At 40.9% G+C, this 27,035-nt stretch overlaps 2 protein-coding genes across 11 annotated transcripts in view; one reads left to right on the top strand and one right to left on the bottom strand.

Moving 5' to 3' along the window:
- The window catches only part of IMMT (inner membrane mitochondrial protein), a 40,159-nt gene extending 27,453 nt beyond the window's left edge, over positions 1-12,706 (bottom strand). For 7 of the 10 annotated variants that reach the window (XM_045884605.3, XM_054509735.2, XM_045884608.3 and 4 more), the window contains exon 1: positions 12,515-12,700. In XM_045884605.3, coding sequence (XP_045740561.1) covers positions 12,515-12,559 — 45 coding nt within the window. In that variant the 5' untranslated portion in view covers positions 12,560-12,700. Of the gene's footprint in view, positions 1-12,514 lie in introns of all 10 variants that reach the window. The other 3 variants (XM_054509742.2, XM_054509740.2, XM_054509741.2) reach the window with 3 other exon arrangements.
- A 3,787-nt stretch (positions 12,707-16,493) lies between these two features.
- On the top strand, positions 16,494-26,790 carry MRPL35 (mitochondrial ribosomal protein L35). The gene is made up of 4 exons (XM_045884609.3): positions 16,494-16,601; positions 22,290-22,479; positions 23,581-23,725; positions 26,439-26,790. The coding sequence occupies exons 1-4, from the start codon at positions 16,559-16,561 to the stop codon at positions 26,625-26,627; spliced, it is 567 nt and encodes a 188-aa protein (XP_045740565.1). The 5' UTR covers positions 16,494-16,558; the 3' UTR covers positions 26,628-26,790.
- Positions 26,791-27,035: the final 245 nt, after the last annotated feature.

Here is a 27,035-nt window from a genome sequence, read left to right as displayed (position 1 = left end):
CAGGTACAAAGAAGTATTCAAGTCAAAAATTAAGACACTGTTCACAGTGGATAACCAGCTACCTGGAACATCAAGCAGCAAACATTATAGTGGAAAACTGAATCTGGGAAGTATAAAACCAAATTAACACTAGAACCCAAGAATACCTTATTTCACATCAGTATTTATTTTTTAACCTGTTTCTTTTTCCATCTTCTACTTTCTTTTACCTTGACCCTCTTCCCTCCTTGACAGAATATATCTGATGTGACTGTAAGTTTACACTTCTTAGTATGAAGAAAATTAAAACATAAACTTTAAAATCAAAATTCAAAAGTTGCATACAGTAGGGTCTCCTTCACTACTTCTGTCCCCCAGCCACTCAGATCCCCTCTCCATAAGCAACCAATGCTATCAGTTTCCTGTATATCCAGAGATATTTTGTGAGAGAATTCCCAAAACGCCCACTAACACAAATACCATAATATACACCCAGTTCTGAAGTGAAGTTCATTCAACAAGATGTATCTGTGATCCTTCTGTATCAGTCAATGAACTCTTCCCAGTGGGTTTTACGGAGATTCATTATTCCACTGCATGGACGTTATTTAATGTACTTAACCAGCCCCCTTTTGATGGACAGTGAGATTCAGTCTAAATTTTTGTTATAATAAATAACGCTGCCTGGGAAATATACATTATTTTGGGTCAATTCTTAAAGTAAAATTTGCAATGTTGATAAATACTGCCAAAGTAGTCAAAATGTCTTCTAGTAATATGAGAGTATGTTTTCTCACAGCCTGCCGAACACACACGTTCAGTACAGTCTTAATCACAATTTCCTTTATTATGACTGATATCTTTTCATGTATTTATGATGTTATTTCCTTTTCTATGAATGATCAGAGTGCATCTTTTGACCACTTTTATTATTTCTTTACTTTTATTTATTACTGCTGTTCATACACACTTTTTTTCTAAAATAAAATAAAGGGACACCTGGGTGGCTCAGTCAGTTAAGCATCTGCTTTCCGCTCAGGTCATGACCCCAGCGTCCTGGGATCAAGTCCCACATCAGGCTCCCTGCTCAGCGGAGAGCCTGCTTCTCCCTCAGCCTGCTGCTCCCCCTGCTTGTGCGTGCGTGCTCTCTCTCTCTGGTACTTAATAAAACTGTTTAGTGAATGTTTCCTTACACCCAGTTTCACTTTTTTTTTGAGTATAGGTGACACACAATGTTACATTAGTTTCACATATCCAACATGGTGATTCAACAAGTCTATGTTATGCTGTGCTCACCCCAAGTGCAGCTACAATCTATCATCATACAATGCTGTTACAATATCAATGACTATGTTCCCTATACTGTACTTCTTATTCCCCTGACTTACTCATTCCATAACTGGAAGCCTGTACCTCCCACACCCCTTCACCTACTTTGCCCTTCCCCCTCCTCCTCCCTTTAGTTTATTCTCTGTATTTATAGGTCTGACTCTGCTGTTTATTCATTTGGTCTTTAGATTCCACACACAAGTGAAATCATATGGTATTTGTCTTTCTCTGTTTTGACCACTTTTAAGTAAGACTGATCTTCTTCATATCCTCTTCTCTTTATATATGACAAGAAATTAGCCACGTGTCTGCTAATCACAAATGTTTTCATCCAGTTTGTGATCTGCTTTTTATATTTGTTCATGGTAGTTTACATCATGCAAAAAATTATTTTTATGTAGTCAAAACTGTCAATCTTATATGGCTTCTGTGTTTCTCATATTCTTAGAAAGTCACCCTCAGAATTATAAAATAATTCTTCCATGTTTCCTCTATCACAGTTTCATTTTTTTAAATACATAAATCCTTGGAATTAGTGTAAGGTACGGAGTCAACCTTATTTTTTTCCAAATATCTATTCAGTTGTCCCTAAATCATAGACTGAACAATTTTTTCCAATGATTTGAAATGCCACCTTTGGGCGCCTGGGTGGCTCAGTTGGTTAAGCGACTGCCCTCGGCTCAGGTCATGATCCTGGAGTCCCGCATCGGGCTCCCCATTCAGCAGGGAGTCTGCTTCTCCCTCTGACCCTCTCCCCTCTCATGCTCTCTCTACCTCATTCTCTCTCTCAAATAAATAAATCTTAAAAAAAAAGAAATGCCACCTTTAAAATACACCAAATGCCTTGATGCATTTAGATTTCCTATTTTATTCCACTGATCTACACTAATACTACCATATTTTAATGACTGCATCTTAGAATTAGCTTTTAATCTGGTAGGGCTTGTCCTCTCTTTGAGTACTATTATTTTTTCAGAATTTTTCTGTCTACTCCTTTCTTTTCTTCTTTTGAAAGCTGAGCTATCAAAATGCTTTCAATTAAACAACACACCATCAATTATAAGATGCACTCTGGGGGCACCAGGGTGGCTCAGTCAGTTAAGCAGCTGCCTTTGGCTCAGGTCATGATCTCAGGGTCCTGGGATCAAGCCCTGAGTCAGGCCCTTCCCCACTCCCCACCGCCCATGCTTGCTCTCGTGCTCTCTCTCAAATAAATAAAATCTTTAAAAAAAAAAAAGATGCAGGGCGCCTGGGTGGCTCAGATGGTTAAGCGTCTGCCTTCGGCTCAGGTCATGATCCCAGGGTCCTGGGATCAAGTCCTACGTCAGGCTCCCGGCTCAGCGGGGAGCCTGCTTCTCCCTCTGACCCTCTCCCCTCTCATGCTGTTTCTCTCTTGCTCGCTCTCTAAAAAATAAATAAAATCTTTAAAAAATAAAAAATTAAAAAATTAAAAATTAAAAAAAAGATGCACCCTGATTTAAGGAGGGATAAACGTGTGGGGGGGGGGGTAATCTTTCATGGCCAAAATCTGATAGCAGTAAAGTTTCCTACTTCTGTATGAGAAAAAAGTAGAAATGAGAATTGTATCATGACTCAAATATATAGGGCTTTTATCTGAACTAGTGGCTCTTGATTTTAAAAAATTTAAGTATCCTATTCATTAGCCTACTCTCATATTCTATGTAGCATTTAATATCCTAAGTAGTTTCAAAAGTCAGAAAAATTTTTTTATGGTTTTATCACCCAAGTATGAGTCCCTATAGACACCACAGTGTAGTTTTACCTATAAAAAAAGAAAAGATATCTTCTAAGTCTCTTTTAATCTATACGTTTTCCCTCCAATAATTAATTTGTTGAAGAACCTGGGTTGCTTGACCTGTAGAATTTTCCACAGACTGGATTTTGTTTAAGGTGCAATTTAACATGATCCTGTCTTCTGTATTCCCTGAAAACCAGAGGTGGATCCAGACACCTGCTCAAACTCAGGTTTAGTCTCTCTGGCAAAACTTTAGGTGGTGTTGTGTTCTCTCATCAGAAGGCACACGGTATCTGGTTATCTCTCTTTTTATGATGTTATCAATTGCATTGATGTACAATGTCTAAATCCATTAATTTACTGGAAGTTGTAGAAGATGATAATTCTATTATTTTTCATTTATTATTTGACATATCTTATAAAGAGATGTTTCCCCTCATCTACAATTTGGTTACCCAAAGTACAGTTCATATAGGAAAGGCAGGATAAATGCTTTTTATCCTCTTATTCACTTATCCTCTGATAATGACCAATTGTGGATTTTTTCATTTATTAATTGTGACAACTTATATTTTCTAAAAATTGTTACATTTCCCATCCCACCTGGTTTCCCAGAACCTTGCCATTTTCCCCAGAACCTTGCAACTGCATGAGCCCAGAAATCCTTAGACCTAAGAGATAATTTGTTTGTTATTTTCATTTATATAATTTTTACCTATATGATAAATGTTATTACTATAAAATAGTAAGTAAAATGATGCTGTTATTTAATACCACTACGTTTGGGGTGATCTGTTATATAGCTATAACCAAACAAATACTGGTACCTAGAAGTAAGGGTGGCTGCAATAAAACATAAAGCACATGGGGTGGAGGGTAATAGTTGGAAGGACCTTGAAGAGACTTCACAGAAGCCTTATGGCCTCCACAGAGTGTTGGTAAGGGCTTAAGTAAGAAAAATGTTTTTGGAAACCTAGAGAAAAAAGGGATCTTTGTTATGTAAGTGTCAGAAGTTTGTCAAAACTGTCACCTGTGGTAAGTCATACAAAATAGAAAAATAGAAGCTGTACCTAATGAACTGATGGATTTAGCTAAACAGAGTTCCAAGCAGAATGCTCAAAAGTGCCAACTAGTTTCTTTGGAGCAGGATATAAAGGTATAAATGAGCTTCAAAACAAACCAAAAGACCTATCTAGTTTTCAAGCACAATTTAAAGGAAATATTAAGGAGCCAGGACTTTATAGGCTCAAAAATAAAACTTTTTCTCATTCTCATCCTCTCCAGTTGGCAAAAATCCTTTAAGACCTCGAAGTTCTGAGGAGTTGCTCCTTACAGAATCTTTTCACGCAGAGAAAAGGCCCCTTGGGGATCCTAAGGGTGTACTTCCCATAGTCTTTTTGTTAAATAACAGGGCTACTAAGAATTTTAAGGGTTTTACTCTACAGCAGCTCACAGGAGTCCAAAACGGTAAAGGGCTTACCTTGATATTCATGGGTGTGGCTTTTTTATCTAATGGAGAAAACCCCAATAAAATCCACAGGAAACCAAAGTTAACTATATTTTCTTGAAAAGGAAGGATAATTCAAGGGATGAAACCAAGAGCCCAGAGTAGAACCAAGAGTTATGAAGAATCATTACCAATCAGTAAGAATTAAGAAATTAGCAGCACGTACCCAACAAGATTTTACATGTTATGAACAGTGACTGCTACATGCGGTCTTGTTTCCTGCCTTTTTGAATGGGAGTATCTAGAATGCCTGTCACACTGTACTGTATGATGGGTATACGGGGAGCAGATGACTTGCCTCTTTAGTTCACAGGTTATTAGACTGAAAGGAAAAGTGCTTATGGAGCCATACCCCAGGGAGCACATATGCATCTAAGACATCCTGTCTGCAAAGACACCACATGCAGGGGTTCTAGCCAACAGTCCCCGCTGAGGTGTCAGCTGCAGCCGGTATCAACTGCCAGACACGAAAGTGAGGAAGCCTTTGAGGTGACTCTATCCCTAGCCACTGTGTGACTACAACCTCATGAGGGACACTGAGCAGAAACTGCCCAGCTGAGCCCAGGCGAACCCCAAAACTGAGCGAGGCAGCAATAAATTATTCTTCTACCCCAAGCTCAAGGTGGCTTATGTAGCTATAGCTAACCAAAACAGTATCTTTATGAACTCATGAATTTAAACACTTTTCAAAAAAATTGTCCCATCTTTGGCCAACAGACTCCACTTCAAATTTAAAACATATCATTTTGTTATTTTAATTTTACATATATATATAAAATATATATATAATGTACATATATATATAAATATAACTGTGTCTCTCTACTTCAGCCCATCTGCAAATACCTGGTGTCAAGTTTTTTCCCCCATCTGTAGTAAAATTCACTTATAAAAATCAACCACTTTATATATACAAAATTTTTAATATTTTATTTATTTGACAAAGATAGAGAAAGAGAGAACAAGCAGGGGGAGCGGCAGGCAGAGGGAGAGGGAGAAGCAGGATCTCCACTGAGCAGGGAACCCGATGTGGGACTCCATCGTAGGATGCCAAGATCATGACCTGAGCCGAAGGCAGAAGCTTAACCAACAGCCACACAGGCGCCCCAAATTCAACCGTCTTAACATGTACAATTCAGTTACATTAGTACATCCACAGTGCTGTACAACAACCACCACTATTTCGTTCTAGAACATTTGCATCACTCCAAAAGGAAATCCCTGTACCAACTAGGCAGTCTCTCCATTCACCCCTCTCCCCAGCCACTGCAAACACTATCTACTTTCTGGCTCTACGGCTATTTGGTACAAATGGAATCATACAATATGTGGCCTTTTGAGCCTGGCTTCTTTAACTTGGTATAATGTTTTCAAGCTTCATCCATGTTGTAGCATGTATCATATACGTATCATGTACTTTCCTTTGGGGGCTGACTGGAGTATTTCATCTATGGATATATCATATTTTGTTTATCCAGACATCACCTGATGGACATGTGGGTTGTCTCCATCTTTTGGCTACTGTAAATAGTGCTATATTTCTCTGCAAGTTTCTGTTTGAACACCTGTTTTCAATTTTGGGAGGCGTGGAAGTGCAGGGTCATATGGTAATTCTATGTTTGACTCTGCATCATTTTACATTCCCACCAGCAATGTATAAGGGCTCCATTTTCTCCACAGCCTCACTAACACCTGTTACTTTCTGTTTTATTATAGGCTTACTAGCGAGTATGAAGTGGCTATTTCATTGTGGTTCTGATTTCCATTTCCCTAATGCCAATGGATGTTTATTATCTTTTCGTATCTTCTTTGGATAAATGTCTATTCAAATCCTTTGCCCATGTTTTATTAGGGTTGTCTTTTTTGTTGTTGAGCTGTAGGAGTTCTTTACATATTCTGGATACTAGATCCTTATCAGATATATGATTTGAAAATATTTTCTCCCATTCTTTTCACTCACTTCAGTGTTCTCTGATGAACAAAAATTTTTATTTTTGATAAAACCCAATTTATCTTTTATTTCTTTTGGAGTCATATCTAAGAAACCATTAAATCTAAGTCGGCCTCTAGAGCTCTCTTTCTTAAGCACCAAGCTAATCTCTTTATTTATATAAACGAAATATCCTACTTGAACACACTTCTTAGTTCTGGAATTCCTTTTTATTAATAACCTATCAGGTGGGAAAAACTATACTGTTTCAAAGCAATCTGCCTTGACATATAACCTTATAACAAATGTTACAAGGTTAGCATTACTGTTTCTAACCTACAGAAACATGATTTAAAAAAGAGAGAGAGAGATGTGCCTGGGTGGCTCAGTCAGTTAAGCAACTGCCTTCGGCTCAGGTCATGATCCTTGTGTCCCGGGATCGAGCCCCATCTCAGGCTCCCTACTGGGCGGGGTATCTGCTTGTCCCTCTCCCTATGCCTCTGCCTCTCCCTCCACTCATGCTTTTGCTTGCGCTCTCTCACTCTCAATAAAATCTTTCAAATAAATAAAATTAAAATAAAAACAAAAAAGATAAACCTACAATTCCCACATTAAGTTCTTGCACAAACCATCTATCTATTCCGTAGCTCCAAACGAAGGTAAACATACAAAAAGAAATCAGATTCTAGCATTACAACCTGGAAACAAGAGACTATAATAAATAATCCCCTCACATGAACCCCATCTGGAGGTTCCAGATTTCCCCTCTAGATTTTGCCAGTAGCTATAACTGCCGATGTTTTGGTGGGTTTTGTCATAAGGATTCCTCCCACACAAACAAAAGACACCCATAAGTTAATGCCCAGCTCTACATTTGAAATGCAGATTAGTATATGACAACTTTTTCTACAGTTAACTTAAAATATTTTATAAGAATAATGAAATAAGGGGCGCCTGGGTGGGTCAGTCAGTTAAGCGTCTGCCTTCAGCTCAGGTTATGGTCCTAGGGTCCTAGGATTGAGTCCCACATCAAGCTCCTTGCTCATCAGGGAGTCTGCTTCTCGTTCTGCCTGCCGCTCTCCCTGCTTGTGCTCTCTCTCTCTCTGACAAATAAAATCTTAAAAAAAAAAAAAAAGGCAAAGAGCAAGCTGCATGACATACTAAAGTACTTTCTACCATGTATGCTTGGCAGGCATTACTGCTGAATAACATACTGTTTTACAATCAAAAAAAAAAAAAAAAATCCAGAAGGTGACAACTAAAAATCTCCACGCACAAACTCAAACCTAAACTAGCTTTGGCCATAAACAAACTGACTTCGTGAACCCTCAGGAACAATGCTTCTTTCCCTTCTTTTAAGTGATAAAACAGTTACCATTCTGCATATGCAGATGACCACTACCAAATCTATAGCTTAGGAGAGGACCGGGCTGAAAGCTCAACCCCTCCAAACTGAATGCCCAACTCAAAAAAGGTGGGGCCTGGTGATGCAAGCAGTTCTGGGACTAAGAAGACAAATGGTGTTAAGTCTGGGAAATAAATTGAGGAAGAACTTGAGTTCTGAAGCACATTTCTGGAAAGAAAGAGGACACAAAAGAGAACATTTCTGTTGAATATCCGTATGTAAGGAATTTAAGGATGATGAGTCAAGACAAAGAATAAGGCAGATGCCATTTGTGATAGTTAATTTTATGTCAACTTGGAGGGTGTTTCTGGAGATTAACATTTAAATCAGTAAACTGAATAAAGCAGATTGCCGTCAACAATGTGGGTGAGCCTCATCCAACCAGTTAAAGGCCTGACTAGAACAAAAAGATGAGCCTCCCCAAACAAGGGGGAATTCAGAGGACTGCTTTCATTCTGGAACAGCACATCAGCTCTCCAGGTCACCAGCCTTCAAACTAAAACCACACCACAGGTTCTCCTGGGTCTCTGCATATCAAGCCCCCCAGCTCTACTGCAGGTACTGGACTTGCTAGCCTCCACAACTGCGTAAGCCAATTCCATACAATAAATCCTTTTATCTATTACATACCCTATTGGTTCTGTTACTCTGGAGAACTCTAATACACCATCAGAGGTTCTAAAACCTATGGGGTTTGGGGCGCCTGAGCGGCTCAATGGGTAAGCGTCCGACTTGTGATTTCAGTTCAGGTCATGATCTCAGGGTTGTGAGATCGGGCTCCTGCTGGGCATGGAGCCTACTTAAGATTCTCTCTCCCTCTCCTTCTGCCCCCCCCTTCCCTCCCTCCCTCTCTAAAAAATTAAGTAAGATAAAATAAAATAAAATAAAATAAAACCTATGGGGCTATCAGGGAGATCACATCCACTTATGGATATTAAGAAAAATTAATAGAAAATAATTTATTTTTTAATTCAAACACATCACATTTACTGAGCATCTATCGGGAGTCAGTTACTAAGATCAGTACTAGAAATAGAGCAATAAAAAATATGGACACAGTCCCTTTGTGGAGCTTATATTTTAATGTGGCAAACCCACAATAAATATACATTATGTCAGGTAGTGGTAAGAGCTACAAAGTAAAAGTAGGGTAAGGGTAAGTTCAGAGTGATGCAAGGAAGAAAAGCCTCGTCAAAGGTCTACGTTGCATAGGGGAGGCCTCTCTGAAGGGAAGGTGATATTTGAGAATATATTAGAATGAAGTAAGTGAGCTAAGCAAAGATGTGTGGGAAGACTTCAGGGCAAAAGAAACAGCAAATGAAAAGGCAATGAGATTAAAATAAAATTAAAATAAATAGAAAGACAAGGCAATGAGGTATGTGCTACAGATACCAAAACAGAATGAGGCAGACTAGAAAATGAAACAGGCAAAGAGCACATCATGAAGAGCCTGGTGGGTGTGGTCAAGAGTTTGTATTTTATCTTCAATGTGATGGGATGTCAATGAAGGGCATGATGCGATCTGTATGCTTTTATAAAAGACTTTATTAACTACTATATAAAGAACTGACTCTAAGAGGGCAATAGTAAAAGCAGGAAAACATTAAATAAGATGAAGTTCGATGGAGTGGAAAGAATTTTGACAAATAGAATGTTCTGGATAAAGTTGACAAAATCAAACAAGGAAAAGATTTGAGTACAAAGCTCAAAAGAGAAGCTAAAGAGTCATCTGCTTAGGGACTAAAGTTCTGAGAACTGATATAATCCCAAGTAATAGTATATAAAGAGATGGGACAACAATCCAATATCACTACACATCTATTAGAATTGCCAAAGTCCCTAACACTGACAACACCAAATGCTGATGAGGATGTGGAACAACAAGAACTCCCATTCATCACTGCTGGGAATGCAAAATGGTAGCCACTTTGAAAGACAGTTTGGCAGTTTCTTACAAAACTAAACATGTAATACAGCAATCATGCACCTTGGTATTTACCCAAAAGAGCTGGAAACTTATGTAAACACAAAACCCTGCACATGAATGTTTAGAACAGCTTTATTCATAATTGCTAAAACTTGGAAGCAACCAAGATATCCTTCAGGGGGTGAACGGATAAACTGTGGTACATCCAAACAATGGAATACTATTAAATGCTTTAAAAAAAAAAAAAAAAGAGCTATCAAGCCATGAAGAGACACAGAAGAAAGTTAAATGCACGTTACCAAGTGAAAGGCTACACACTGTAAGATTCCATCTATATGACTTTTGGAAAGGCAAAAAGTGAACACCAGTGTAAACTATGGGCTTTGGGTGACTATGATATGCCCATTTAAGTTTATCACTTGTAATAAATGTACCACTCTGATGGGGGATATTGGTAATGGGGGAAGCTATGCATGGGGACAGGAGATATATGGGACAACTCTGTACCTTCCCCTCAATTTTGCTGCAAAGCTAGAACTGCTCTAAAAAAAAAAAGTCTTAATTAAAATAAAAAGGGAGAGATGGGACGAGAGGACCTTGGGGATATATTTGGAGGTACAAGAAGCAGATTCAACAAAGGAGAAAGAAGAGAGATGAAGGGTAAAACGGGCCCCTAGATACTACGTAAGAAAAGCCAAAATGGCAAAAAGTGTTTCACAAAGCAACAATATCCAATGCTAAAGAATGAGGAGGAGAATAAACCAATGAATTTTTCAAGAACGCAATTTCGAGACCATAAGAAAATGTGGATGCAAGTTACAAAAGGGTTCATATTTTAGTATTAAGCTTTAATCTCTTTTCTTAAACTTCCTAATTGGGATCCCAGTAAGTACAAAGTATTTTAATAAAGACAAGGAAAAAGTAATTTTGGACATTATGGCAGACAAGGAGACACATCAGTGACAACCATGACATAACATGACGGCAGAACAAGAGTGTGCCATAAAATGAGGGCTCCCCAAAGACAAACCAACAGTTCTGCCCTGAAAGGCAGCTCTACTTCCTCCATTCTTCTAGTCCCACTTGGGTACTATATTAGGAGGGATTCTAAGATGGCCCCCACAATCTCCACCCCCTATTAAGCCCATGATTAGGGCTGCAAGGCAAAAGGGATTTTGCAGGTGTAATTCAGGTAACTCATCAGTTGACTTTCAGTTAATCAAAGGGAGGTTTTCCAGGTGGGCCCGGCCCAATCTTAAAGCCCTTTACACACTGGTCTACAGATCAGAAACAGGAAAGTTAAGAGAGACTTCTGAAGTCACAGAGACAAACTCCTGGTAGCCTGCAAGAAAGCAAACACCCATGTTACTGAAATGCCTCTGAGCAAGACGCTTCAAGCAGCCTCTAAGAGTTAGGTGAGAGCAGGCAAGAAAACAGGGACCTTAGTCCTTCAGCTGCAAGGGACTGAATTCTGCCACAGTGAACTCGGAAGAGGGCTCTGAGCTTCGGATGAGAAACATACCACCGTCAACACCTTGACTGCAACCTTGTGTGGCACCGAGCAAAGAATCCAGACCATTCATAACCAGAAAGTGTAAGATAATAAATGGGTGTTGTTTTAAGCTGCTAAATTTGCGACATTTCTTATGCATCAATAAAGAACTAATACAGATCCTACTTGCCTATAGAAGAGGCTGCTTCTATCCTGCCAACAAGTGAGGGGACAAGCAAACTTGAAGGAAAAAAGAATTGACTTTTATGATCTCTCACTCACTATGACTAGGGATTTTGTTCAATTACTACTTGAGTCACAGCACCTGTTTTACAATACATTTTTCCCACATATCAATATTCTGAAAATTGGCAATGGAAATAGTTTTATTTTTTTATTTCCAATTTTTTGCAATGGAAATAGTTTTATTTTTTTATTTCCAATTTTAGAAAATTACTTTGATAATCGTGCAGAAATAAAAGTCACTGGGTGTCTAGACTTCTTGGATGTCTGCCACAGTTGTCCCAGCACCTGGAGAGAGAGATCCCCAAGCTAATCTCAGAAACGAGCACAAGGTCATGACTCCTGTCCTTCCTCAGTCTTTACTCCATAAACTACAATCTCCCACTTTTGTTTAGAGTAAGAATAGCTCAGAGGCGCTCTCAGTTACAAAAAAAGGTCCCTCCCGAATAATTACAGCCTTGACCCCTAAAACGCGGACTCTAACAGTCCAAACACCTCCTTATTAAAGATGCAACAAGCCAAAGCTAGGCTTTTCCTGCTGGGAACTGTAGTTCTCCCCTCGACCTTCAACCACTGGCTGCGCGAAACCTATCACGAGCGCAACCGGCGACCCGAGCGGCAGCGGCCACGATTGGTCCCTGACCAGGACAGCGAAGGGCTGATTGGATGACACGTCCCCGAAGCCGTGCCGACCGTCCGGCGCCCGCCTCCCCGCCACCTTCTTTCCACACCCCATCTCACTTCAGCAATAACCCTTAAGTCATCCCTCTTGGGCAAACTCTCCAATTAACTGCTTCAAAGGTCGGCCCAGGATTCTCGCGATAAAGGCGGCCCTGAAACACGCCTCTCTCCCGGGGCCTAGACAGAGCGAAAGCCTCTCCCGTTTTCCGTTGGTCGCCCGGAGTCAGCCTCACCACGCGCTCTCTCCCGGCGCCCCCGCGCTCACCTGGGCGGCGGCGGTCACACCCGATAACTGACAGGCCCGCAGCATTTTGGCCGGGGGGACGACACCGCCGGTATACGCGGGAGCTGCCGCGGCGGTGCTAGTAGGGAAAAGCGTGCGTGAGCGCGTGCCTGCGTCCGGGCAGCTTCTCCGCGCCGGTCGTACCGGAAGGGCAACCAACGCCGCTGCGCACGCGCAGCCCCCTTTCTCGACCCCGCCCAGGCCGCTCCGAGGGGGTGGGCTCTCCCTCGGCGGAAAAGGCGATTTCTCCTTCCGGTCGCTCTCGGAGTTCCGGTCTGTAGCCCCAAGAAGGGGTTAGTAGGTGAACTGGGAGGGTGCGGGGGAGTGTGAAACTCGGGCTTTGATCAGCGCAGAAAGCAGATGTTATTCTTCGAAGAATTCAAGCAAGAGACCATCTCAACCGCCTATGTCAGTTGGATATTTCGTAGAAAGCAGTCAACTTGGCGAAAGTTACGTAAACAATGGTGTCTTGGTTTGCGTGTTTGTTTCATTTGACAGCCTTTCTTCAGGGCGTCATCCTGATTACGGGAGACTGGGTGAACGGACACTGGAGAGACCTTTGAGCGGAGTGTGTCGTACACGTATCTAATAAATGGCAGAGCAGAAATAGAAACCCAGATTCTTCAGGTTCCACCGCTTCCACTCCTTATAGATTAAACCACACTGATTTTCCCACCACGTTTTCATTTTACAAAGATAATTTTGGCTGCAGTCTGTGGGATGGGTTGGAAGTTAAGGAGGTCAGTGCAGAAGAACTGTTCAAAGTATTCCACTGAGTCTGTAACCAAGGTTTAGCGTGTTAAATATTGAACACAGTGTTCAATACTGTTAGTACTAATAATGATTTTATCACCATCACAACATCAAAGAAACTAACGTGTATATCTATTGTGTTTGCAAAGTATTTTCAGGTCTTAACTAGGTGATTTATTACAGTATGGTGTTACTAGAGTTACAGTTTTTTACAGTATGGTGGTATTACAGTATACTAATCCCACTTGTAAAATGGAGAAATGGATTTGAAAATTAACTAAAATCAAATACTTATGTTTGTATATGTTCAGTGCTTTTCAGTGTGCTTTAGTAATTACATTACCCTCTGTTTCATATCACCATCACCTAACAGCCTCCAGAGTAGTCTCCCATTTTTTAAAGTAACTTTAGCAATTAAATTGAAGTCTCCCCACCCCACCCCTGCCTACTGCTGTTATCCTGGGTGATGCCAGTGTAATGACGTTTCTAACATCTTGGCCATAAGCCTCTCAATACCAATAAGCAATTTCAGTCTGCTCCAACCATGTGTGGCCCAGCCACATCTTAGGCCTGAACATCATTACCAACTTCTCCAGCTTCCAGATGTCAAAACTCCAAAATTAATTTCTGTTGTTTCCTAATGTCCCGTTTAACCAAATCCTTAATCTTCATCCTCCACATACAATTTATGAATCTTTTTTGCTTTAAAATGGACTCCCCTAAAGTAACACACAAATTTAAATCAATCCTCTTCCAAAAATGTGCAGTGACTCCCACTGCCAATTCAAAGAGCATTTATGAAATGTCTCAGTACTTTTCCAGCATATGGGAATGTTTTTAAGGCTCAACTTGGCCACCTTAGGTGGGAGATTAAGAAAGCAATGATAGTAGTCAGAGTTCATCACCCACTTACATACCCTAAAACCCAGAAGAACTAAAGGATTTAACATTCTCGGTTCTCAGAGTGTGAACTGGGATCCCTGGGGGAGTCTGAGACCTTTTCAGAAGATCCATAGAATCAAAACTACCTTCATAATATTAAGATACTATTTGCTGTTTTCACTCATTATCTCATAATTTTACAGTAGTGTTTTTCCAGAAGCTAGGTGACAAGTGATATCATAACAGATTGAATGCATAAGCAAATTCAATCCAGCTGGATTAAGAATCCAGCTTTCAGGGGCGCCTGGGTGGCTCAGTTGGTTAAGCGACTGCCTTCGGCTCAGGTCATGATCCTGGAGTCCCGGGATCGAGTCCCGCATCAGGCTCCCTGCTCGGCAGGGAGCCTGCTTCTCCCTCCGACCCTCCCCCCTCTCGTGTGCGCTCTCTCTCTCATTCTCTCTGTCTCAAATAAATAAATAAAATCTTAAAAAAAAAAAAAAAAAAAAAAAAGAATCCAGCTTTCTATTAAACCAGACCTTAAAGAGATTTGCAAAAAAGGTTAATAAAATGACACTCTTCTCACTAATTTTTTTAATCTTGGAGTAGTTATTTTTCATGAGTATATTTTATAAAAATAATTGTTTTAAAATCAATTAGTACGGTAGGCAGAATAATTATTCCCAAACATATACACATTTTCCTAATCCCTGGAACCTATGAATGTTAACTTACATGATAAAGGAACTTTGCAGATGTGATTAAGACTCTTGAGATGGGGAGACTATCCTGGATTATCTGCATAGGCCCAATGTCATGACAAGGGTCCTTGTCAGACAAGGCTCAGAGTCAGAAAAGGATATGTGACAATGGAAGCAGAAGTCAGAGGGATGTGATTACTGGCTTTGAAGATGGATGGCAGCACAAGCCAAGGAACGCAGGCAGCCTCTAGAAGCTAGAAAAGGCAAGGAAACAGATTCTCCCCTAGAGCCTCCAGAAGGAACACAGCCCTGGATATTTTAGCCTTGTGAAACCCATTTTAGACTTATGACCTATAGAACTGTAAGATAATTTGTGTTGTGTTAAGCCACTAAGTTTGGGGTAATTTGTTACAGCAGGAATTGGAAATATGATTAAAAGCTCTTTGGAGTCCTCAGTTTTTAAGTATGTAAAGAGGTTCTAAGACCAAAAAAGGTTTGAGAACCACTGCTGTAAATAAATCCTGTATCTTTCTGTCCTGGCTCCCTCTCTTCTCATCTTAGTTCTTCATGTTCTTTTTTTTTTTTTTAAGATTTTATTTATTTGACAGAGAGAAACACACCAAGAGAGGGAACACAAGCAGGAGGAGTGGGAGAGGGAGAAGCAGGCCTCCTGCTGAGCAGGGAGCCTGATGTGGGGCTCTATCCCAGGACCCTGGGATCATGACCTGAGCTGAAGGCAGATGCTTAACGACTGAGCCACCCGGGCACCCCTTAGCTCTTCATGTTCTTACTGCCAAGAATGACCTTGCCCTTTTTAAAATCCTCCCCATTCTTTAAGATTCTTATTATATTCTACCGCCTCCTTCCTGATCATCTCAGTCAGAAAGCCTTTTCTCCTTAACTTTGAACTACTCCTATGAATTATTTATCTGCCTTGTATTTATGTTCTATGCTTGTTTCCTTATTAAATGTGAACTGCTCGAGACCAGTCTTGATCCTTACCCATTTCAAGCAGTGTATGGTGTCCCATTTCAACCAATATATGGTGTCATTTATTGTATATGCATGGAATATCTTAGCCAACAAGGATGGGTGAGAGATTTGTTGTTTTCTGTTTGAATAAACATTAGGAAAAATGTATGATCACTAATCATCAAGAATAAAGTAAGGAACATAGAATTGTTTAGGAAGGATTGAGATGCTATTCTACCAAATGACAGTCAGTGTTAATGATTAGAAAAAAATATGTGTGTGATAGCCTTAGGATATTTACATTCATTTAATTATGGCTGTCATTCTGTTTTTTAAAAAATTTAATAACATTGCTATTTCCCAGTCACTTAGCCTATCAGCTACCAGCTTTGGAAGGAAAATAAGTTATTTCCTCAAATTTAATAAAATGAGCAAAAAGAAATTGTGTTTCAAATTGTGTACTTTAAATAGATTTGTGAATCAAATGCTCATTAAAAATTTAAGAGCCTACTATATGCCAGACACTCTTCATAGGCACTTGTTTTGCAGCGGTGAAGAATAACCTGGCATATAGAAGACATTCAGTAAAGGTTGCCTTGACCGTTCCTTTATGCATTTTTTTTTTCTCCTTCTTCGACTCCACCCAAATTTCTTTTTCTTAATTCCCTTTTGCCCTGGAGCTTTTAGACCCAATGCGGCTGCCGTAGGGCGGGGTGGCAAGATGGCGGTCGCCGCCTTTGCTCGTGCCGTGAGAGCAGCATCAGGTCAGTGGAAGGCGAGGCGCTCGATTTATCCCCTCACAGAAGGCGGGACTGGTGCAGGATGGAGTAGGCGTTTAGCGTGGAGGTTAACGGGGAAAAAAGGGCCAGAGGATTGTCCCGAACTTTCTCCGGGACTGCCTGTGTTCGGCCGGTCGCACCGGAGATTCCCGACACTCTTGGACCCTGGCGGACCTGGGTGTCCCCCGGTGTCCGCTTCCTTACCGGCTCCCGGCCCTTCCGCCTTAGCTAGAAAACAGACCAGGACTGGGGCGGAGGGGGGCGAAGGAGAAGAGAAAAGTCCCTGCTAACCTTCTCATTTAGAGGCTAGAACTCGCCACTCATGACCTTTAGCCTTGAAAAAGTAATTTCTCTGAACCTCAGATTCTACAGCTCTAAAACGGGGATGACACCAGCTACCTGAGGACTAAATGAGCTCGTGCCTGTCAAGCGCCCTGCGTAGTGCCTGGCCCCCAGCAAGCTTGCGTGTGTGAGATTCACACGATGTGCAGGAATGTGGCGGGTTTTTTGCTTACTCCGTCCCCGGTACCGGGGCAGTCATAAGGATTTCTCGACTGAGAGAGATGACAGGAGTGAGGGCAATTAAATTAAGTTGCCTTCGCTCTAAGGACTTTTGCAAAAATATTATTTAAATAGGATAAAATTATTAGTAAATTACTTATACACAAAATAAATTAGGATAAAATTCTGTGGAGGAAGACTAGGAATAAAGAAAAAAGCTACAATGTAAATTTCCCAGCTGTTACAGAAGAGCATGTTTAGGGCGCCTGGGTGGCTCAGTTGGTTAAGCGACTGCCTTCGGCTCAGGTCATGGTCCCGGAGTCCTGGGATTGAGTCCCACACATCCCTGGGATTGAGTCCCCACATTGGGCTCCCGGCTCAGCGGGGAGCCTGCTTCTCCCTCTGACCCTCTCCCCTCTCATGCTGTTTTTCTCTCTCTCAAATAAATAAAATCTTTAAAAAAAAAAAAGAAGAAGAAGAAGAGCATGTTTATGTGGGGGTATTTTTTTTCTTTTTTTTTTAAATTTTTTTAAATTTATTTGCGAGAGAGAGAATGAGAGACAGAGAGCATGAGAGGGAGGAGGGTCAGAAGCAGACTCCCTGCTGAGCAGGGAGCCTGACGTGGGACTCGATCCCGGGACTCCAGGATCATGACCTGAGCCGAAGGCAGTCGCTTAACCAACTGAGCCACCCAGGCGCCCGTGGGGGTATTTTTTAATCGTGAAAATAACTTATAAAGAAAAATGTATGTAACATACATGAATGGCTTAACAAATAACTCTAAAGCAGACGCCCCTTTGTAACACCGAAGGCAGGACACAGAACACTGCTAGGAACCTCTTCTCTATCTCGCTGTGCTTCTCCTAATCAGAATTCTTTCTGCTAAATATAAACAGTAGCCTCATTTCATTGTTACCTTGTCTTTTTTTCTGTAATAGTTTTAACATTTATATAGGCATCTCTAAGTAATATATTGTTTAATTTTGCCTGTTTTTGTACTTTGGAATCACACGGTATGTACTCTCGTGCCTTTTACTTTGTGAAATTCGTTCATTTTGGGTGTAGCTGTAGTGCTTTCTTGTTTCTATGTAATAGTCTCTTATTCGACCACCCCACAATTCTCCATTTTGGGATTGGTGGGCATTTGATTGTTTTCAGTTTGGGGCGATTAGGTCCAAAGCTGATTTTCTTTGTGTCCTGGCACATGAGTGCAAGAGTTTCTCTATGATGTGCTTGTGTGTATACTTATAAAACTGGCCGTGAAATTGCTGAATCAGAATATGTATATATTCAGCATTGCCTGATACTGTGAAAGTGATGTGCTTTTTTAAAGTCACCCCACGGGCACCTGGGTGGCTCAGTCCGTTAAGCGTCAGACTCGAATTCAGCTCAGGTCATGGTCTCAGGGTCATGGGATTGAGCCCTGAGTGGGGCTCCACAACTCAGTGGGGAGTCTGCTTGAGATTCTTTCCTTCTCCCTAAGATAAATAAGTGTTTTAAAAAAAATAGGGGTGCCTGGGTGGCTCAGTCGTTAAGCGTCTGCCTTCAGCTCAGGTCATGATCCCAGGGCCCTGGGATTGAGCCCCACATCGGGCTCCCTGCTCAGCGGGAAGCCTGCTTCTCTCTCTCCCGCTCCCCCTGCTTGTGCCCTCTCTCTCTGTCAAATAAATAAATCTTTAAAAAAACAAAAATAAAAAAATAGGGGTGCATGGGTGGCTCAGTCGGTTAAGCAGCTGATTCTTGATTTTAGCTCAGGTCATGATCTCAGGGTCGTGGAATTGAGCCTCATACAGAATTTTTCAGAATACTTTTAGAGGGTATGGGATCAAAAAAGTTTGAAGACCACTACTTTAGACAGTCATACTCGCTTCTCTCCGCACTCCCCATTGTTTTGATTCCTGCCACATGGAGCTATTTGTAATTCCCCAAACCTACTATACCATTTTTTTCACTCTTCACCGGTACACTCCCTTTTCCCTCTGCCTCTTCTTATTCCTTCAAAACTCTGGTTTTGTGTCACTTTCTTTGTTAAAATATCTGTGTTCTCCTTATAAGAATGAGTTTAGAGAATGCCAGTATGTATTAAAATGCCCAAACAGGGCAGAAGACTGAAGGAACAGTTAATTACTGCCCTTGATTTGTGTGCTACCCTTTTGTCAACACATTCTGAGTTCGGTTTTTACAAGCTAAATCACGGGTTGGTCCAGCTGAGGGTATGGTGGATAAGGCCCCCCAAGTCATTTTCCCAGGAACTGCTATCAAGCAAGATTTACCTTTCCTTCATTTTTTCTAACCTCAGCGTATTTATCCTGGATTTTGTCTTTTTTTTTTTAATATTTATTTTTTTTATTCTTACGTTAATCCCCATACCTTACATCATTAGTTTTAGATGAAGTGTTCCATGATTCATTGTTTGTGCATAACACCCAGTGCTCCATGCAGAATGTGCCCTCCTCAATACCCACCACCAGGCTAACCCATCCTCCCACCCCCCTCCCCTCTAGAACCCTGTTTGTTTTTCAGAGTCCATCGTCTCTCATGGTTTGTCTACTGGATTTTGTCTTGTTAATTTTGATCCATTCTACCAAGATCACTTTGAGTCCAGATAGTCTTTGGACTTTGCTTTTATGCAGATTTGACAAACATGCTTTATGCAGCTTCAGGGCCTTCATAAAAATTGAGGAAAATATAATCAGTTAGGGAGCCAGGAAAAGACTGATCAGAACAGCAATCAACTAATTTGGGGATAGTTTCTAGTCAGCTTGGAATTTACGTAATTGTACTATTATCCTGCCCACATTTATTTCTTCAGAATATAAAGAAACCTTGTCACATGCCTTCCTAAAATCAGGCTACACTGTGTCTAGACATTCCCATGATTTCCCAGGCTAGTGACTACATCAAAAAATGAGTTGAAGTTCTTTTTAAGGAACAGTTCACTCCCAGTTGACAATGTAGATTTTTGTGTGTGTGCACTTCCTGTTTATTTATCCATTCTAACTTTTTTTTTTCCTACAAAGGAGTCTGTAATTTACCCATTTATATGTTCTAGACTCTTAGCTGCTCACTTCCTTCAGGGAAGGTTTCTCAGTATTTCTGAGAGTTTTTGTTTGTTTTGTTTTAACCAAGACACCAAGTTCTTTTTTTTTTTTTTTTTCAAGATTTTATTTATTTACAGACCGCGAGAGAGGGAACACAAGCAGGGAGAGTAGGAGAGGGAGAAGCAGGCTTCCCGCTGAGCAGGGAGCCTGATGCAGGGCTCGATCCCAGGACCCTGGGATCATGACCTGAGCCAGAGGCAGACGCTTAACGACTGAGCCACCCAGGTGCCCCCCCCCTTTTTTTAATAAAGATTTTATTTATCTATTTGACAAAGAGCACGAGCAGGGGAGCGGGAGAGGGAGAAGCAGGCTTCCTGCTGAGCAGGGAGTCCGCCCAGGGCTCCATCCCAGGACCCTGGGATCATGACCTGAGCCAAAGGCAGACACTCAACCAACTGAGCCACCCAGGCACCCCAAGACACCAAGTTCTGATGACCTTGTGAAAATTGGGACATTTTCTTGTTTACAGTCCTCTTCAATTCACTTAATCTTTCAAAGATTACCTTAGTTTGTACTCACGTCTGTAAATATTTACAGTTCTTTGAAATATAAGTTATTTATACCTGGAAACTTGAATGCCTTGCAGTAGAGAATTTCACTTCCAAGTTCCCAGAGGGGCTCTCAACAGTCTCCTGAATCTTGGATTTCAGCTCACTCATTAATGTTTATACTACCCTTTTTAGTTTGAAAATTGTTATTTTCAATGGAGAACAGAAAAGCAAAATACGGCTTTTAAGTATTCAATCTTTCTCCTGCCATCTTTTAACATTATAGCATTTTTGCCAAGCATTTCTCTGCTCTTTACTATCTGCTGTTAGCAGTCATTAAATGATTTCTCTGTGCCAAGTGCTCTTCCTAGCACTTTTCATGTTTTCTCTCATTCAATTCTTGTCACCTCCCCATGACTAACCTTATTTAAATTTGGGGAAACTGGGGCATAGAAGGGTTAAGTAACTTGCCCATGGTCACACAGCTAGTGAGTAGTAGAGCTAGAAGATGAACGCAGTCTAACTCAAACACCAACACTCCAGTCCCACACTACACTGCCCCTCATTTGTTACATGAAATCAGTGCAACGGAGAGTAAGGCAGTGGTTCTAAGCCCTGGCTGCACTGCAGTCTCATTTGTGGGACTTTTTTTTTTTAAAGCAACTATTGAGGTATAATTTACAGACCATAAAATTACCTGCTTTATGTGTACAATTTGATGGTTTTTAGTAAATTTAATGGGTCGTGCAGCCATCACCACAATCCAGTTTGGGGGCATTTCCATCATCCTGTGGCACTTTTTCAGTGTGCACATTCTTGAGTCCCACCCTAGACCCAGAATCTGAGTCGAGTCAGTGCCCTGTGAGTGACTCTGCTTTGTAGCCCTGGACTCTTACGTTGGCAATAATGTGAAGAATAGGTAAAGAGGACTGCATTGGGTCGATGCATCTAGACCCTCCCCACCTCCAACCCCACAAGGTGCCTTCTGAGCCGCGCCCAGGCATCTCCATATTGTCAGGCAAGCAGTGCTCAGCCTCTGGAAGGTCCAGTCCCCACCTCGGGCACGTATTTGTTTCAGCCCCCTTGCCTTTGTGAATGTTGTTCATCCTACCTGGACTCTCAACCTCCTCCTCCTGAGGCCTGTTCATTTCCTAGAGGAGAGCTCACGTACCTCTTTTGTTTTCTTTAGGACTCCTCTTGCCACTCTCTTGCCTCTCCAGGGAATGGCCAAGCTTTCTCGTCTCTGCCTTGCCATTGCACTACATGCTAGGGGGCCCTGGCTCATCAGAGGATAAGATCTGGACTTAATGTTACAATCATTTTTGTTCCCTACTGTTGAACACAGAACTAGGACACATCAGAGTGGATTGTGGTGATGGTTGCACAACTTTGTAAATTTATTGAAAAGCACTGAATTACACATACAGGTAATTTTGTGGTATGTAAGTTATACCTCGGTAAAGTTGGTAAAAAGCTCCACAGGTGAGTCTGATGCTCACCTTGTTTTGATACATTGATTTTAAATATCTGGATGCATATTTTAGAGTATCGTATTAAACAAGTATGCTTCTCTCTCTTTACAGGAGTCTTACAGCCCCTGAACATTTTGGTGTCTTCAGCCTATCGAAACTGTGTCAAGAATGCCTGTCTCAGCTCTGCAGTGTCCACCCGACATTTTAGTTCTCTTCAGACACCAATTGTTTCCTCTGCTCCCGGACTTAGCACATGTGTCAGAAACCTGACATGTGGGCATACTACAGCAATGCTCAACAGGTAGAGTATATTTCAGTAAACGGGATGCTTAGACAAAAATTGTAAAATATTCCTGCCTGCAAAGACATCTTAGAAGCAGATGGTACTCTTTGCCTACCTGCAGTTTATCATGTAGACTTTGCCTGCTAGAGTGGTAGAATATGATTGATATCCCTGTATGCCTACGTGCCAGCAGCAGGGACTACCAAACAGAGCACACTTCTGATGTTCTAGATGTGGTTTCCTGGATGGAAGCTGTCAGCCAAAGCGGAGGGTGAACAAGATGCTCAGCATGCAAGGCTGGTGTTCATTTAGTCAACATATATTTAGTTAAGGACTCCTGGGTGCCCAGTTCTTGGCAGAAGGGATACAAAGATAAACTGAAGTCCTCAAAGACTCGATAATCTAGCGGGCAGGTAAGAAATCAGGTGATTAAAATATAAGGGATAAATTCTCTCATAGGGATTGAGGGGGTAGTTGATGGAAGGCTTACAAGTTGGTGATAGTGGCTATTTTTTTTTTTTTTTAAGATTTTATTTATTTATTTGACAGAGAGAAACACAGCGAGAACAGGAACACAAGCAGGGGGAGTGGAAGAGGGAGAAGCAGGCTTCCTGCCAAGCAGGGAGCCCGATGTGGGACTCGATCGCAGGACCCTGGGATCATGACCTGAGCCAAAGGCAGACGCTTAATGACTGAGCCACCCAGGCGCCCAATAGTGGCTATTCTTATTTATGCTTAGTGTCATGGATCATTTAAAGTAACAATGTATATTAAAGTTGGCTCTAGGGGCGACTGAGTGGCTCAGTCGTTAAGCATCTGCCTTCGGCTCAAGTCATGATCTCAGCGTCCTGGGATCGAGCCCCGCATCAGGCTCCCTGCTCGGCGGGAAGCCTGCTTCTCCCTCTCCCACTCCCCCTGCTTTTGTTCCCTCTCTCACTGTGCCTCTCTCTCTCTGTCAAATAAATAAATAAAATCTTTAAAAAAAATAAAAATAAAGTTAGCTCTATTCCAGTAGAACTCCTTCACTCATTTCTATGTCCAAAATTTCTAAGTACAAAAATGGATTTTATCCTCTAATGAGTCTTATTGCTGAGTTAAAATTTTTTTAATATATTTTAGAGCGGCCCCCTTGCTTCCAAATGTCCTGAAGCTACCAGTCAGAACTGTAACGTACTTCAGTTCACGGAAAGGGAAAAGAAAGACTGTGAAAGCTGTTGTCTATAGGTTTCTTCGACTTCATTCTGGCCTGTGGCTGAGGAGGAAGGTGAGTCTTCACACTGTTACTTGATTGAAAAAGGAGTGGGAGCAAATGAAAATGAAGAATTCAGTGAGCCTGTTCATTGATGTATCTTCTTCCCGTTTACAGTAGCTTTTACAGTACTGTGCTTAAGTACCAGCTTGGCAGGCATCTCTTAAGGTAAATGAATTCATAAAACAAAGTATCAGTCACAATGGCAAAACTCCTCACTGTAGGATGAGTTCATCTCAGGTCTTCTACATGTCTGGCATATCTAGTGATCACCAGAAGCCCTGTGACACCGCCCATGTGTAATAGCCTGTGGGGAGGCCCTCTTTAAGTCTAGAGTGTTACGGCAGCAGTCGCCTTCAGCAGGGACTTCGTGGCATGGCTCAGATCAGGGGCTGAAGGGCTCTTCCGCCTGCTTTGGATTGGATTCTTTAGGTGGCTTAGTCTTTATGACAGAATATTAACCCCACATATACTTTTTTAACTCTATGTCTTTCTCTGTAAGTGTGTACGATTGGGGTCCGTATCAGACGGAACCTTAGCACTTACTCTGGCCTGGGACCACAGCCTCTGAGAGGGCCTCTGACAAATTATTACTGCTCTGTCCTCTCCCACAGCACGTCATTCAGCATGTGTGTGGGCTTTTTCACTCACGTCTTTATTCTTGGAAACAGAGTAGCTGATAATTAGAAAGCAGCTGAAGACTAGAGTTTTGCAAAACCACCTTTGAGTTTTGATAACTATTCAAATTCTAATTCCCTTCTACTATTTGGAAGTTAAACGATTCTTTAAAGATCAAAATTTGTTTCTCCATAAAAATAAAATACTTAATTGGTAAGACTTTCACTAGTTGAAAGGTTGAAAGGATTATTTCCTATCTTATAAACAATCCTAAATTTAAGGTAAAAAGGTTGACTGGAACTCTCAGCTCATTCCTCCTTCGGAACAATACTGTGGTAGTTCATTTGCTACACTAGTAAATAGAAGCTCATGTAATCCATAAGTAGCTGAACTGAGTTATTCAGTTAATAGTTCTGAATTTTGTGAATTTTGGACCATTGGAAAATTTCTTCCCTGTTGTCATACTGATTATTTCCAGGTCGTCATCTGGCCCTAGATAAAATAAGCTGGGTGGGGTTTTTTGCCTTCCTTTCTACATCCCTTTTATTGGGCCCTGAAACCTGCATGTTATAAAGGATCTGATCAAATTCTCCAATCATGCCTAGGCCCCACTCAGGACCCCCCAAAATATTCTATATATGGAATGTCCTGCTTCATCAAAATGTAATATTAAGAGGGAAAACAAAAAAGCTGGGTGGGTTAATTTATATTAATGTATAAGAACTGAAAATACTTTCTGCAGCACAGTTTTATTCCCTCCCATTTCTGAACCTAGAGAGTGTCTAAAAAGCTTCAAGCATTTTCACAGTGGTTGCTTTCCAATAGAATAATGTTCAGAGGATACTAGTGGTAATAGGCAAGACAGCAAATTAGCTGTAAGTCAGAGATCCACAAGAACCCAGGTTGGCTTGCAAACTACAAAATTATTACACAGATATGGGGATTTGGGTTTGAATCTTTCAATTTAAATTTTAAGCAAGGAGTAGAAAAAAATCTAATTCCTGGCATTTTAAAACCATAACTCTTAAATAACGTTTCCTTATTTCTGAGTATAACTGTACTGTAGAAGTTGCTGGTCAGAGTGATGACACCAAGACATGTCAGAAACCCAAGGTGCCTTCTCAGCCCAGGGCTGTGGTTTTGTTCAGTTAGTGTAGTGCCCTAGGACACAGGGCTCTTAGCAATAGCTTGAGTTCTAGTCTCTTCTCCCCTGTAACTTTGTGTGTGGTTTTTGCCACGTATTAACCTAGATGGCACCTAAGGTCTCTTGTAGGCTAAACAGACTATGATTGTAGATTTTATATTCAATCTAATTTTTCTTCGGAAATTAATTCTTTTTTTCTTTCTAATTCAAAAATTAATTCTTCAAAATAAATAATGCTTGGATGGTGTATATGGCAGTTCTGGGTTAAACATACGAGTTCACCATTCCTTCATCACTCCCAATAGTGGTTTTATTGTATTTGTTATTCCTTAGAAAAGTACTTACTGCAGAAATTAGTCCTTAGTGTGAAAGGAAGAAATGAAGTAATATACTCGAGAACTGGGTTTTGTCAGCCTTTGTAATACTTAGTCCCCTTAAATGAACATAAATGTCATCAACTAGCCAGGAATGCCCTTCATCATCCTCCACATTGGGAAAAATAGTGGAGTAGTGGTTAAGAACTCTTACTAGTTCTGTGACCTCGGTCTGCTGCCGTTAACTTTCTAATCAATGGTTGTTTCTCTTTAATCTGTAAAATGAGGTTAATAGTATGTTGTTGAAGATTGTTGAAGAGATAATAAGGTAATGCATATAAAGTTGGTGATTATAATTATATATCATTACTCTGTACTTTGCCTGCCACAAAGAGTCATTTAGCTTTATTTTCTGTGGTTTTAATTTAAATTATCTTTTATCCAAGTATTAAATTATTAATATGTCTTTTTCAAACTGCACATGCTTTCTGTACCTACCCCTCACTGAGAATCACATCTTTCTGAAAAACATACCAGCCCCAGTCAGTCTCATCTTTGTTCCCATTGAGCCTATAAACCATGAATGGTGAAGATATCTGTTGTTTCCTATATAACATCATGTTTTGAATGTCTTTATAATATCATCTAACAGGCTGGTTATAAGAAAAAATTGTGGAAAAAGACGGCTGCAAGAAAAAGGCGCTTGAGGGAATTTGTGTTCTGCAATAAAACCCAGAGTAAGCTCTTAGATAAAATGACAACGTCTTTCTGGAAGAGGCGAAACTGGTATGCTGACGATCCTTATCAGAAGTACCATGATCGGACAAACCTGAAAGTATAGATCAGAAATTTTATGACTTCTAGCTATTGAAGATGTATCTTCGTGTATATGATGTCATTGCAAAATGGAATAAGTACAAAACTTGATGTAAATTGTGCCAGTTGGTCTGGAAACACACAGTTCCAACATTAAACTTATTAAAGTTTTAACACAATGGATTAAACATTTTCAAATTTGTTCAGGGAAATAGGAGTTTAAAATTGTTGATTATTTTTAATAAATGGTAATGTCTTAACTAGTTCCAGTGAGGCTTATTTAGTTGCAAGGAATGTCAAGTTAGGGCAGGCATAAGAAGACTGAGCTCCAGCAGTGTGACATTATTTTAAGTATGTATGCCTGGGAACTCAGGAACCATCTCACCACCACCCCCCCACACCCCCACATCTAACCCCTGGGCCTCAGGAAGAA

The sequence above is a fragment of the Mirounga angustirostris genome, unplaced genomic scaffold (assembly GCF_029215605.1).
Source record: "Mirounga angustirostris isolate CCGP_5_RB_7025 unplaced genomic scaffold, mMirAng1.0.hap1 SCAF_10, whole genome shotgun sequence".
Lineage (NCBI taxonomy): Eukaryota > Metazoa > Chordata > Mammalia > Carnivora > Phocidae > Mirounga > Mirounga angustirostris.
Note: the sequence above shows the minus strand (reverse complement) of the source record. Positions and strands in the feature narration are given on the sequence as shown.

What these genes read in the sequence shown, in the direction of transcription:
- MRPL35 (XM_045884609.3), top strand. Translation starts at nt 16,559, where the DNA reads ATGGCGGTCGCCGCCTTTGCTCGTGCCGTGAGAGCAGCATCAG. An exon ending in TGCCGTGAGAGCAGCATCAG is followed by an intron (nt 16,602 to 22,289) that starts GTCAGTGGAAGG and finishes CTCTCTTTACAG; the next exon opens with GAGTCTTACAGCCCCTGAAC. An exon ending in GCCTGTGGCTGAGGAGGAAG is followed by an intron (nt 23,726 to 26,438) that starts GTGAGTCTTCAC and finishes ATCATCTAACAG; the next exon opens with GCTGGTTATAAGAAAAAATT.